Source organism: Ochotona princeps, chromosome 4 (genome assembly GCF_030435755.1).
Source record: "Ochotona princeps isolate mOchPri1 chromosome 4, mOchPri1.hap1, whole genome shotgun sequence".
NCBI classification, from domain to species: domain Eukaryota; kingdom Metazoa; phylum Chordata; class Mammalia; order Lagomorpha; family Ochotonidae; genus Ochotona; species Ochotona princeps.
In genome coordinates, this window is record NC_080835.1 from 72299147 (window position 1) to 72311979 (window position 12833).

Here is a 12833-nt window from a genome sequence, read left to right on the forward strand (position 1 = left end):
TCAGCATCGGCTGCTTCTCAGGGTATACATTAACAGGAAGCTGGAATCAAGAGGAGACAGAACCCAAAGCCAGGACCTCCACTATGGGATAAAGGCATAACAAGCAGCATCTGAACTATTATAGCAAATGCCTACTACCCCTGACAATTTCACCATAAGCAAAATACCTGATGATTCTTCATTTCTTCCTCTCTCCTCTGCTGAAGCTGCTTCAATTGCACTTGGAGCTGATTCTCCACTTGCCTCTGTTTGTCCAGGACCTCCTGATAACGCTCCTTCAAGAGCGTTCTCTCTGTCATCATTTTATCCTATTGGGAACAACACAAGAAAAGTTAGGTGCCAATGTAACCACAAGTAATATTCACCAAGGTTCAGTCTCTGGGTGAAGAGTTGAGCCATGGCTTTTGACTCCAGCATTCCACAAAGAAATGACAGTTCAAGTCCCAGTTTCTCCAGTTTCCATGCAGTTTCCTAACATTGAGGCTGGAAGGCACAAGATAACAGCCCAAGTGCTTGAGTCCCTGCCACTCACATGGGAGACCCAAACACCCAGGCTTTTGGCTTTGGCCTAGTCCAGTTCCAGCTGTTGAGAGAAGCTGTGGAGTAAATAAGCAAACAGAAGATCTCGCTCATTCTGCTTCACTTGCCCTTTCAAATAAATAAATAACTAAATCCATAAGAGGGCGGGTGGAGATAGAGAAAGGAAAGGTCCACTAAGTGCACTGTGCAAATCTCTAGCTGAACTATCCAAGACCACAGCTACCAGAATATGCAGTTACATAATTTTAGATTAAAATATGACAAAACAGAAAAATCTCAGCTCTTATTGCCTAGCTACATCTTAAGTATTCAAAAGCCACATGTGACTACAGTGGTTAGCATACTAAACAGCACAGGTATCTAGCATTTCCAAAGTTCCAGAAAGTGTTATTAAACAACATTACCCAAAAGCTATGCTGACAACTTATGGTGTGAGCCAAATCTGGGCATCTCCTATTGTGTACATTGAACTTTTACTACAACAAGATCACACCTATTAGTTAATGGGTTGCTTTCACACTATGTGGCAGAGTGGAATAACTATAACAGAGGTCAAATAGGCCATAGATCCTAGAATATGTACCATGTGACCCTCTGTTAAAAATGTTTGTCAGGCCCAGCACAATAGTATAGTGGTTAAAGTCCTTGCCTTGCACGCCCGGGATCCCATATGGGCGCTGGTTCTAATCCCGGTAGCCCTGCTTCCCATTCAGCTCACTGCTTGTGGCCTAGGAAAGCAGTTGAGGACAGCCTAAAGCCTTGGGACCCTGCACCCATGTGGGAGACCTGGAAAGAAGTTCCTGGCTCCTGACTTCGGATCGGCGCAGCACCGGCCGTTGTGCTCATTTGGGGAGTGAATCATTGGACAGAGGATCTTCCTCTCTGTCTCTCCTCCTCTCTGTACATCTGTCTTTCCAATAAAAATAAATAAATCTTTAAAAATAAATAAATAAAATAAAAACAGACCTGCACTCCAGCACCACCCAAAAGAATACAGTCCAACAAAACACAATCCTGGGCCCCTTTTTGAGGCCAACAGCTCACTGGTTTTCCACTTCTTATCAAAAGGATGGACTCCTTCAATTGTCATTTATTCACCTAAACCCATTTACCATTGTGAGGACAAAATAAAAACAATGTAAAGTGCTTAAAGTAAGCACTTACAGAAAGATGACTTCTTCCCGCTTCCCTGAGGTTCTTCTATACCCTGATTTCCATCAAATCCTTCTCTACCTCTCTCTTAAGACCTTTCTACTTGACTCAGTTATAGTTCTCTAGTTAAAACCTTTTGTTATGGGGCTAGTACCACAGGATAATAGGTTAAGCCCTTGCCTGATTGCTGGCATCCCATACGGGAAGCTGTGCAAGCCTCAGTTGCTCCACTTCTCATCTAGCATCCTGCTAATACACCTAGGAAAGCAGCAGAAGATGGCCTAAGCCCTTTGACCCCTGTACCCATTTGGGAGACCAAGAAGCAGCTCCAGGATCCTGGCTTCAGACAGCCCCAGCTTCGGCCATTGCAGCCATTTGGGGAATGAGCCAATGGACAGAAGAACTCTTTGTCTGTAAACTTGCCTTTCAAATAAAAATAAGCAAAATTTTTAACTTAAAAGTTTATTGATTTCATTTGCTGAAAGTATTACATCAGCTTATTTCTTTACATCTGGCCCTCCCTTTCCTCAACTTGTACCAAATACCCAATTTCTTATATGTTAGAAGCAATGTGACCTTTTATACTGTTCCTCCCTCAATGAACACATCTAATCCCAAAGGTTTCTTCCCGATCCTGGGTATTTCCCCCAGCACTAGCAGTCCTCTTAAACACACAAACACACACACATGGAAAAAGAGACAAATATTACCTAATAATGATAAATACATCAATTCAACAAAGGAAAATTACAAGTGCAAACACCTATGTGTAAAAACTAGATTACTCAAATGTATGACGCACACATCACGTATAAAAGGAGAGACAGACTCTAGTACACTAATTACAGGAGCCTCAACAGCACACAGTCATGAAGGGATGGAACAGCCAGACAAAAAAACCAACAAAGGAACATCCAAGGGAAATTATACTACAGAGCAAATGGACTTAACACACATGGACAGAACACCTGACAGCTGTAGGACGCACATTCTTCTTTTAGCACATGGAACACTACCAGGAGACCATATGTCAGGCCACAAAATGAATTTCAACAAATTGTGAAGAACTGAAATAGTAGCATGTGCCTTCTCTGACAACAAAGGGAGTAAAACTATTTCTTGAAAAAAAAAATAAATGAAAATTCAGCATATCAAAACCTATGGGATATAGAAAAGCAGGACTAAGAAACCAGTTTACAATAAGTTAACTTAAAACTAAAAACCACAATGTGCCAGTATTGTGACACAGCATGTTAAGTGGTAGCATGTAACACCAGCAACACACAGTATAGCAACCAATGTCCAAGTCCCTGCTGTTCCATTTCTGATCCAGCTCCTGACTAATATTCCTGAGAACCAGCAGAATACAGTCCAAGTACTTTGGCCTCTACCACCTGCGTGGGAGATCCAGATGGAGTTCCTGGCTACGGTCTCCAACCTGGCCCAGTCCCAGCTGCTGTTCTCATTTGACAAGTGAACCAGCAGTTGTAATATCTCTCTGTCTCTCCCTTTCTCTGTAACATCTGTCTTTCAAATAAATAAATCCTTTGGCCCCTGCACCCACGTATGAGACCTGGAAGAAGCTGCTGCCTTCTGGCTTTGGAATGGCCCAACTCTGGCTGATGCAACCAACCAGCAAATGGAAGATTTCCCTCTCTACAACTTTGCTTCTACAATAAAAAAATATATAGATAGAGATACAGATAGGTATGAATATAACTTTTACACATATATACGTATATCTTTTAAAAAGAAAACAAGGGGGGCCAGTGTGGGGGCCTAGCAGCTAAAGTCCTTGCCTAATACGTGTCAGGATCCCATATGGATATTTGTTCTAATCCTGGCAGCCCCGCTTCCCATCCAGCTCCCTGCTTGTGGCCTGGGAATGCAGTGGAGGACAGCCCAAAGCCTTAGCATTCTGCACCCGCGTGGGAGACCTGGAAGAGATCCTGGCTCCTGGCTTTAGATCAGCTCAGCTCTAGCTGTTGCAGCCACTCACTTGGGGAGTGAATCATCAGATGGAAGATCTTTCTCTCTTCTCTCCTTCTCTCTGCATACCTGACTTTTCAATTAAAATAAATAAATCTTTAGAATTTCCCAGGTTCAGCACAATAGTCCTCACCTTGAATGAACCGGGATCCCATATGAGTGCCGGTTCTAATCCTGGCAGCCCCACTTCCCATCCAGCTGCCTGCTTGTGGCCTAGGAAAGCAGTTAATGACAGCCCAAAGATCTGGGACCCTGCACCCATGTGGGAGACAGGGAATAGGTTCCTGGCTTTGGATTGGCTCAGCTCCAGCTGTTGCAGCTACTTGGGGAGTGAATTATCGGACGGAAGATCTTCCTCTCTGCCTCTCCTCCTCTCTGTACATCTGCCTTTCCAATAAAAATAAATTAATCTTAAAAAAAAAAAAAATTTTCCAAAGTAGTCACAATGGCCAGAGCTAAGCTAATCTGAAGCCAGGAACCTGGAACCTCTTCCAGGTCTCCCACACGGGTGCAGTGTCCCAATGCATTGGGTCGTCCTCGACTGCTTTCCCAGGCCACAAGCAGGGAGCTGGATGGGAAGTGGAGCTGCCGGGATTAGAACCGGCGCCCATATGGGATCCCGGGGCTTTCAAGGCGAGGACTTTAGCCGCTAGGCCACGCCGCCGGGCCCTATTTTTATTATTTCTTAATGTGCTTAATTTTTAATTCCATGTTCCATAAACTCTGTGAAGTACTCCTATACACATCCAAAGGAGCTATGGTCAGTAAGCCAGACACGTGGACTCATGTGCTCACAGCAGCACTATTCATACCAGCTAAGGCCTGCAGACAACCAGATACCCAGAAAAAGAAAACAAAGTACACAGTCACAACACATTATTATTCGGCCACGAAGAATGAAATTCTGCCAACTGCAGCTACACCGACGGAACTGGAAGACATCAAGACACGCACAGGAAGACAACTATCACATGTTCTCACTTTTATGTGGATGACAAAAAAAGCACAGAATAGTAGCTATGAGCTAGAAAAGGTATGGAGAAATAGTGGATGAGAGGATGGTTAATTGGGTACAGTCAGACAGGATGTTCTGCCTTGACTGCTAGTAGGTGATAACAATGAACTGAAGGTTTTAAAACAGCTCATAAAAGATTCCAAGAAATGATAAATGTCAGGTGATACACAGGCCACATATCTAATCACCACATATTGTATGTGGTACATGATACCCCACAAACATACTGAAATGTCACAACACGCTTTTGCCATTGTAAGGCGTGGCTGTTCCATTCTGATTCAGCTCCCTGCTGATGATGGCCTGGGAAGGCAGCAGGGAATGGCCTGTGTGCTCGGACCCCTGAACCCACATGGGAGACCTAGCAGAAGCTCCAGACTCCAGGTTTCAGCCTGGCTCACACCTGGTTACTGCAGCCATTGGAGGAATGAACGAGCACACAGAAGACTTTTCTCTAGCTTTGTGACTCCGATTCACAAATAAATAAAAACAAAAAAAAAGAAATGTCATAATATACCTCATGAATACAACTGTGCCAATTAAAAATAAAACCAAGTTCTAAAAATCATGTATATACATTTAGATATACTTAAAAAGTGACCGTTTAAGCCTCAAATGCCAAGGATAAAACAACGGGATTATTTAACTAGGATAAATGTGAAATTCCATATAAATTTTATACATTAACCATCTAGATATTAAAAAATAAAAACACAAGCAGTGTTTGAGAAAAATCTTTGATGCGGCCTTGTGTAAAGCTCAGAACCAGGACAAACTATCCAAACACGTCAGTACACACTTTCCAGACACGGGGGCTGGGGGGGATCTGCAGTAAGACTTGGGAAACGCACAGTATTATGACCTAATTATAATCTAGCTGGGTTGCTACATATTGGTTCTTAGGGTCACTTTTTAAAAGAACACACTGGGGCCCGGCAGCATGGCCTAGCGGTTAAAGTTCTTGCCTTGAACACCCCGGAAACCCATATGGGCGCCAGTTCTAATCCCGGCAGCTCCACTTCCCATCCAGCTCCCTGCTGTGGTCTTGGAAAGCAGTTGAGGACGGCCCAAAGCTTTGGGACCCTGAACCCGTGTGGGAGACCTGGAACAGGTTCCTGGTTCCCGGCTTCGGATTAGCACAGCATCGGCCCGTTGCGTTCACTTGGGAAGTGAATCATCGGACGGAAGATCTTCCTCTCTGTCTCTCCTCCTCTCTGTATATCTGACTTTGTAATAAAAATAAATAAATCTTAAACAAAAAAAAGAAAACACTGGCAAAATGAAGCAAGTCTAGGTAAAAACAAGAGGATGATAAAAGACTAAAAAAATGGCCCAGCACAGTAGCATAGTGGCTAAAGTCCTTGCCTTGCACACCCAGGATCCCATATGGATGCCAGTTCATATCCCAGCTGCTCCAATTCTCTTCCAGCTCCCTGCTTGTAGCCTGGGAAAGCAGTCAAGGATGGCCCAAAGCCTTGAGATCCTGCACCCACGTGGGAGACTTAGAAGCAGCTCCTGGTTCCTGGCTTTGGATTTGCCCAGTACTGACCGTTGTGGCTACTTGGGAAGTGAACCAGCAGATGGAAGATCTTTATCTCTCCTTCACTCTGTAAATTTGACTTTCCAATAAAATCTTTTTAAAAATTACATTTAGAAAGCAAGAGCACTAAAATACATGTGAGGATGTTTTATCTGAAGAGGTCTGGATTTATTTTTTTTATTTTTTTTTAAAGATTTATTTATTTTTATTGGAAAGGCGGATATACATAGAGGAGGAGAGACAGAGAGGAAGATCTTCCGTCCGATGATTCACCCCAAGTGAGCGCAACAGCCGGTGTTGTGCCAATCCGAAGCCAGAAACCTGGAACCTCCTCCAGGTCTCCCACGCAGGGCAGGAGCCCAAGGCTTTGGGCCGTCCTCAACTGCTTTCCCAGGCCACAGGCAGGGAGCTGGATGGGAAGTAGAGCTGCCAGGATTAGAACCGGTGCCCATATGGGATCCCGGTGCGTTCAGGGTGAGGACTTTAGCCACTAGGCCACGCCGCTGGGCCCAAGGTCTGGATTTAAGCAGCATGAGGAAGAAGCATAAAAAAGCTTCAAATATACATAATGGTAAAAAGAAGAGAAATTAGATTTATTTCTAAAAGCCTCAGTGATAACTATATCAAGGATTTACATGAGTTTGGTATTGTGGCAGAACACATTAAACTACTGCTTTCATGTGCTGGCATGCCACGGAGCACTCATTCAAGTTCCAGAAGCTCTACCGTCAATCCAGTTCCCTGCTAGTACTCCTGGGGAAAGCACTGGAAGATGGCCCAAATGCCTGTGTTCTTGCCGCCCACACAGGAAACCCAGAGAGAGCTGTAGGCTCCTGGCCAATCAGAGTCATGAAGCCAATTAGGGAGTGAAGCAGCAGATGTGAAATCTTTATAATATTGCCTTTCAAATAAATAAGTAATCCTTAGAGGAGAAGAAAAACAGGCAAGGGGAAGAGTTCTATGATACAGTAGGCTGTCTCCATCTATGGTGCCAGCATCGCATGTGGGCCACGGTTCAAGTCCTAGTTGCAGCTGCTCCACTTCTAATTCAGATCCCTGCTAATGCTACGGAAAGCAGAAGATGGTCCAAATCCTTGCGCCCCTGCACCCGTACAGGAGACCTGGAAGAAGCTCCTAGCTTCATATCAAACCACCTGAGGGTGAACCAGTAGATGGAAGATTCCCTCCTTCTAACTCTGCATTTAAAGTAAAAACAGATAAAACTTAAAAAAAAAAAAAAGGAGGGGGAGAATTCACAAAGGTTCTGTCTTCATCTCAGGTTGAAAATTCACAAAAAGAGCTATTTTGTAAAATGCAGTAGGCTCTGTGAGGTAGTAAGCTTTCCACCTCTGGGAAGCAGAAGTTAGCTGACCATCTCGCATTTTCTTTCAACTTAGATAATATGGCTCCAGATCTGTTTGAAAGGTTTCCTGTAACAACAGTGACAGCTAAAACACTTACCAGATTCTTTTCAATATCTTGATCTGTGTTTACCTCTGAATCAGCTGTTTTAAAGTCAGTCTGTAAAGGAAGAAATAACTGTATTTAGAGCTTTTCTGAGACACCTGAAGAAGGGTAGACATTCTAGAACTTCCACCTAGACATCTGCCACAAGTAACTTAGAAACAGTTTTGTGCTCTCCCCCTGTAGACTTCCCAGCATGAACAGCAAGGCAGTTCTGGCAAATGGACACCAACATCCACGTGACAGTAATTATCTGCCCCACGGAAGACGCTGCACGAGACTCAGCGACTGACTGAGAGACAGTGCCAACTCTGAGATGATGATTTTGCCTCTGTAACCTAGGGTGCCCGTGCTTCCTCCTATGACAAAGCACACCCGTCACTAGAAGGCAGGATACACTGTACTTCTTAAGATGCAGGTCAGAGAGTTAACAAGGATTCCTCCTGCAAGGACAAAGATGGGAAATATGAATGCCAATGACCTGCATTCATCAATTCCTCAGTGAAAGAGATCACATGTAGGTCACAAAAACCCCACTGGCCATAAAAACAGACACTGGCACTGGTTGATTAACTGAACATCAAAACAAACTTATTGACTGGCATTGTGTGAAAAGAAAACAGCATGGTGGTGGCTAACCCCAAAAAAAAAAAAAAAAAAAAAAAAAAAAACGAGACAGCGTAGTTCTCCACTGCCTATGATGGAGTATCTCCTACCCTCAAACCCCCCACCCAAATTCCACTGTAGTAGTAGAAACTTGATACTTGACCTGTACCGCAATGTTCTGAGAAAGCTTCAGGGAAGGGCTATCCTGATCATCATCATCCTCATCCACTCTGACTCCTTCAACCCCATTTGCTGGAGACACCACAGGTCGGAAATCCAAGCCTGTGTCCCTGCTCCCTTCCTTTGGGATGGAGGCTTGTGGGCACTTCTCTTCAGAGCCGTTCTCGGAGGCGGGCTGCTGTGTACGGCACCCTGCCTTCTGAGATCGAGAAACTGGACGGAGGCTCTCCTGGAGGCTCATGTCCCCCTCCTCGCCTGCTGTGCTGGCCAAGTCCTTCATAGCAGACTGAGACTCACTGCCAGAAAGACAAAGGGCTGTGGCTATCAAGTTCTCTCCTACAACTTCCTGGTGCGCTGCTGGCGTGTCACCTGCTGATGAACCGGCATTCGGCTCTGGGTGTTCCAAATGGACATTTCTCTTATTCTCCTTGGTTAGCGTTTGGCTACTTACACTCGACGGAGGCGAGTTCTTCTGCTTCTGTGCAGGGTCTTTGGGGCTATCAAAAACATAAACAAGTTTCTCTTGTCACTCAATCTTTCAGAGGACTTGGTATATACAGCTGCCAACAAACCACCAGAAAAACAAAACCAGGCTAGATAAATCCTCCCCAGTTACAGAATGAAAGGAAACTTAATTCCCACCCAATGACTTCTTCCCATTCGTGAGCAGTAAGCCTTGGGGGTTGAGAATCTCTGTTCTGGAGACAGTCTACAGTAAACGCCCGAACAAGAATGACCGTGGTTCTGAAAACAGGCTGAGGGCCAATATGAATACAGATGAAACAACCTAATGCTAATTAGACTACATGCATTAACTGAATCACACATACTTCAATAAAGAAAATAAGCTAGAAATACTGATATCTCTCTTGCTAGTTCAAGAAATACATTTTTGCTCAAACTTATCTTTATACACACACACATACAAACATACTTATCTTTGATCAGAATTATTTAGGTTCTTCAACAGTTTTCCAGAGCACAGCATGTTCACTTCAATTATCTCAATACAATCTAGCTCTCCCACATGGGTGGCAGGAATGCAACTTCCTGAGCCCTCACTTGCTGCCTCGAAGGGTGCTCATTAGCAGGAAGCTGGGACTGGGAGTAGAGCCAGGACCCACAGGATGGATGCGGATGTTCCAACCAGTGGCTTCCTCCGCTAGGTCACACACTCACGCCAAAGGTCCTTATGATGACATGCACATTCATAACTGTTAGTCCTTCACCCAGAAATTAAACCTATGGTAAATTTCTTTGCTCTCTCATCCTTTTCTTTAACCAATACTTTCGACTGATCCCCTTAAACATCACACACTAACACTTCCTGAGGATTCACCTCAATGCATCTTTCCTTCCTCAACAACACCCGCCTGTTCAAAATAAAATAACTGAGAGAACATTTCACGACATGAAAATATAAACACTCTAACCTTACCACTTTCTGATGGAAATTAGCTATGGTGTAGTGTGAGGGGAGAAACTTCTTCACAAATGAGAGCATATGGGCTCAGGGCGATAGCCTTGTGGCTAAATCCTCGCCTTGCATGGGCCAGGATCCCATAAGGGTATCAGTTCGTATCCTGGCAGCTCCACTTCCCATCCAGCTGTTGTGGCCTTGGAAAGCAGTCCAAGATGGCCGAAAGCCATGGGATTCTGCATCCATGCAGGAGACCAGAAAGAGACTCCTGGCTCCGGATCGGCCCTTGCAGTCACTTTTCAGGAGTGAACCAGTAAACGGAAGATCTTTCTCTGCCTCTCCTTCTTTCTGTGAATCTGACTTTCCCATTAAAATAAACATCTTTTAAAAAAAAAATGCAGGCATACACAGTAACTAGACTTAAATCCTCTGCCATCTACTAGTTGACTGAGACCAGGCGAATTATTTCATTAGCAAGACAGAAAAAATATTCCCCTACCTAATAGGACAGCTGTAAGGATTACACCAGGAAAACATAAATAAAGCACCCAGCACATAGTGAACACTCTGTAAACCTTAGATGCAATTACTATTAGCAGTAATATGCGATTGATCTTCTCTATAAAGTGAAGAATGACAGTAAGATAGAAGCTTGGGACCAGTGTTGTGGCACAAGTTACTGCCTGACACCAGAATCCCCTATAAGCACAAGTCTGACTCCTGACTGCTTCGCTTTTGATCCAGCTTCCTGCTAACACACCTGGAGGAGCCACGGAAGATGATCTAAGAACTTAGATCGCTGCCCCCCATGGCAGAGACCCAGATGAAGTTCTGGGTTCCTAGCTTTTGCCTGGCTCAACTCTGACCATTGGAAATAAACAAATAAATCTTTTTTTTTTTTTTTAAAGATTTTTTTATTATTATTGGAAAGCCGGATATACAGAGAGGAGGAGAGACAGAGAGGAAGATCTTCCATCCGATGTTTCACTCCCAAAGTGAGCTGCAACGGGCCGGTATGCACCGCCAATCCGATGCTGGGACCAGGAACCTCTTCCGGGTCTCCCACGCGGGTGTAGGGTCCCAAAGCTTTGGGCCGTCCTCGACTGCTTTCTCAGGCCACAAGCAGGGAGCTGGATGGGAAGTGGAGCTGCCGGGATTAGAACCGGCGCCCATATGGGATCCCGGGGCTTTCAAGGCGAGGACTTTAACCGCTAGGCCACGCCGCCGGGCCCATAAACAAATAAATCTTACAATAATAACAATTTTTTTAAAGGGTTGTAGAGAGATGAACACAACATTTAAGATGAGTCTCCCTCAGGAGTGCCTGCTATGACAGCCAGCTCCAGCCGACTTCCTGTTAATACAAACCCTGGCAGGCAGGGGTGATGGCTCGAGTAGCTGGGATTCTGCCATCCATCCTATACTCAGTGCCCAGCCCGATTTTGACCCCTGATTTTGGTTTCCTAGCTAAAGATGTGCACACATCTGGGGAGACGGAGTCAGAGATGTGGGAGTCTTCTCTATCTAATTCTGAAATATATGTCACAAAGCATTTGCGGAAAGTGAAATTTTAAAAAGCACCTACAAAAAAAAAAAAGCATCTGTTCTGATACAAATAAATTTTGAAATCCATGTAGTTTCTTTCAAAATATGCATTTTCCATTAACTTTTGAAGACTCCTTAAATAGCCAACTGATTTTAGTGTGATATGTAACAATGTATTAAGCACATGTATCAGTAACAATTACAATTCTTGCCTTGTTGTTACATGGGAGTAACAACATACTACACAACAGGTTACATTAACAAACATCTAGATACATACACACTCATATGCATCTTCCCTGATCAATTACTTACGTATCCACACGTCTTCTAGGTATTAACATACAAACATACAGTTAAAAGGACATGCTGTCCACATAGGACCAGGGAAACAATTGCATTTAGGATGTCTGACCCCTGTGTTCTAATCTATTCATTCATCAAACACTTAGCATGTCTGAGTGGCAGGTTCCAGGCTAAATTGCAGCAATGCCAACACAGGATCTAAAGCCCCTAACATTAAAAAAAAAAAGCTTCATCCAATGTAGTGGCCATCGCAGCGAGGAAAAGGAAGCCTGCTTCAATCACCCTTCGCCCAAACGCATCTTCAAGAAGCTGCAGTTACCTTAGACCATCTGGGAGACCTTCATCGGATTTGGATGCACACACGCTAGAAGATTCTGGAGGGTCAGGCGCATTGGCCACGACACCAGCTACCTCGGGGGCGGCCATCACGTTCTACACATTCGGGAACAAAGCACAGCTGTCAAGATTGCAAGCAAAGGCTACCTTTCCAACCTCAGCATCGCCACAAAACAGGGTGAAAGAACCATCATGGAAAAGGAGAACGCAAGAAAATCTTCAGGTCTTGTGTAAAAAAGGCCCCTCAACAGTCACTGAAGGCAAGAGGTGCACTGAGCATCCAACCTCAGAAGTCACCCACGTCTGTGCAAGACTTGCATTTTTCTGCTTGGCAGAAGTGCAGCTATTCCAAACAGATGACAGTGCACGAAAATCTTGCCAGCATTTGTCAACTAGCATTTATCAAGGATGCACGGGGGGCGGGGTGTATCAATAGTACCTCAGGTTTTTAAATCACGTCACGGCTGCTACGCTCAATGTCTTCTCTATTCATGTCAAAACTGTTTTTGAAGGGAGGTGTTTGTGTGGGAGAACAAGTAGTATGCCACCCTGCCACCCCAGCGTGTGTCTTCTTCCCCGAGCCCGGGTGCTGCTCCCCACGGATGGGGAGTCCGCTGAGCAACCACAGCCATGCAGCTACCAGGTATCAACACAACAAGTTGCACGACATTGGTAAGAGATGGCCAGGTGACCTGGTTGGGTGCGCTCCTGCTTGTCAATCAAAAGGTCACCCTTTTCGC

General features: G+C 44.6%; 1 protein-coding gene across 7 annotated transcripts in view; it reads right to left on the bottom strand.

Annotated features, from left to right (window-relative positions):
- RNF214 (ring finger protein 214) overlaps positions 1-12833 on the bottom strand; it is a 39052-nt gene that overhangs the window by 25180 nt on the left and 1039 nt on the right. For 3 of the 7 annotated variants that reach the window (XR_009245352.1, XM_058663861.1, XM_058663859.1), the window contains exons 2-5: positions 12077-12189; positions 8470-8983; positions 7698-7757; positions 168-308 (exon numbers count right to left, since the gene is read on the bottom strand). Coding sequence is in view for 6 of the 7 variants with exons in the window: in XM_058663861.1 (XP_058519844.1) it covers positions 168-308; positions 7698-7757; positions 8470-8983; positions 12077-12183 (822 nt within the window). In the remaining variant the exon portion in view is untranslated. Of the gene's footprint in view, positions 1-167; positions 309-7697; positions 7758-8469; positions 8984-12076; positions 12190-12532; positions 12710-12833 lie in introns of those variants that run through there. The other 4 variants (XM_058663864.1, XM_058663863.1, XM_058663860.1 and 1 more) reach the window with 3 other exon arrangements.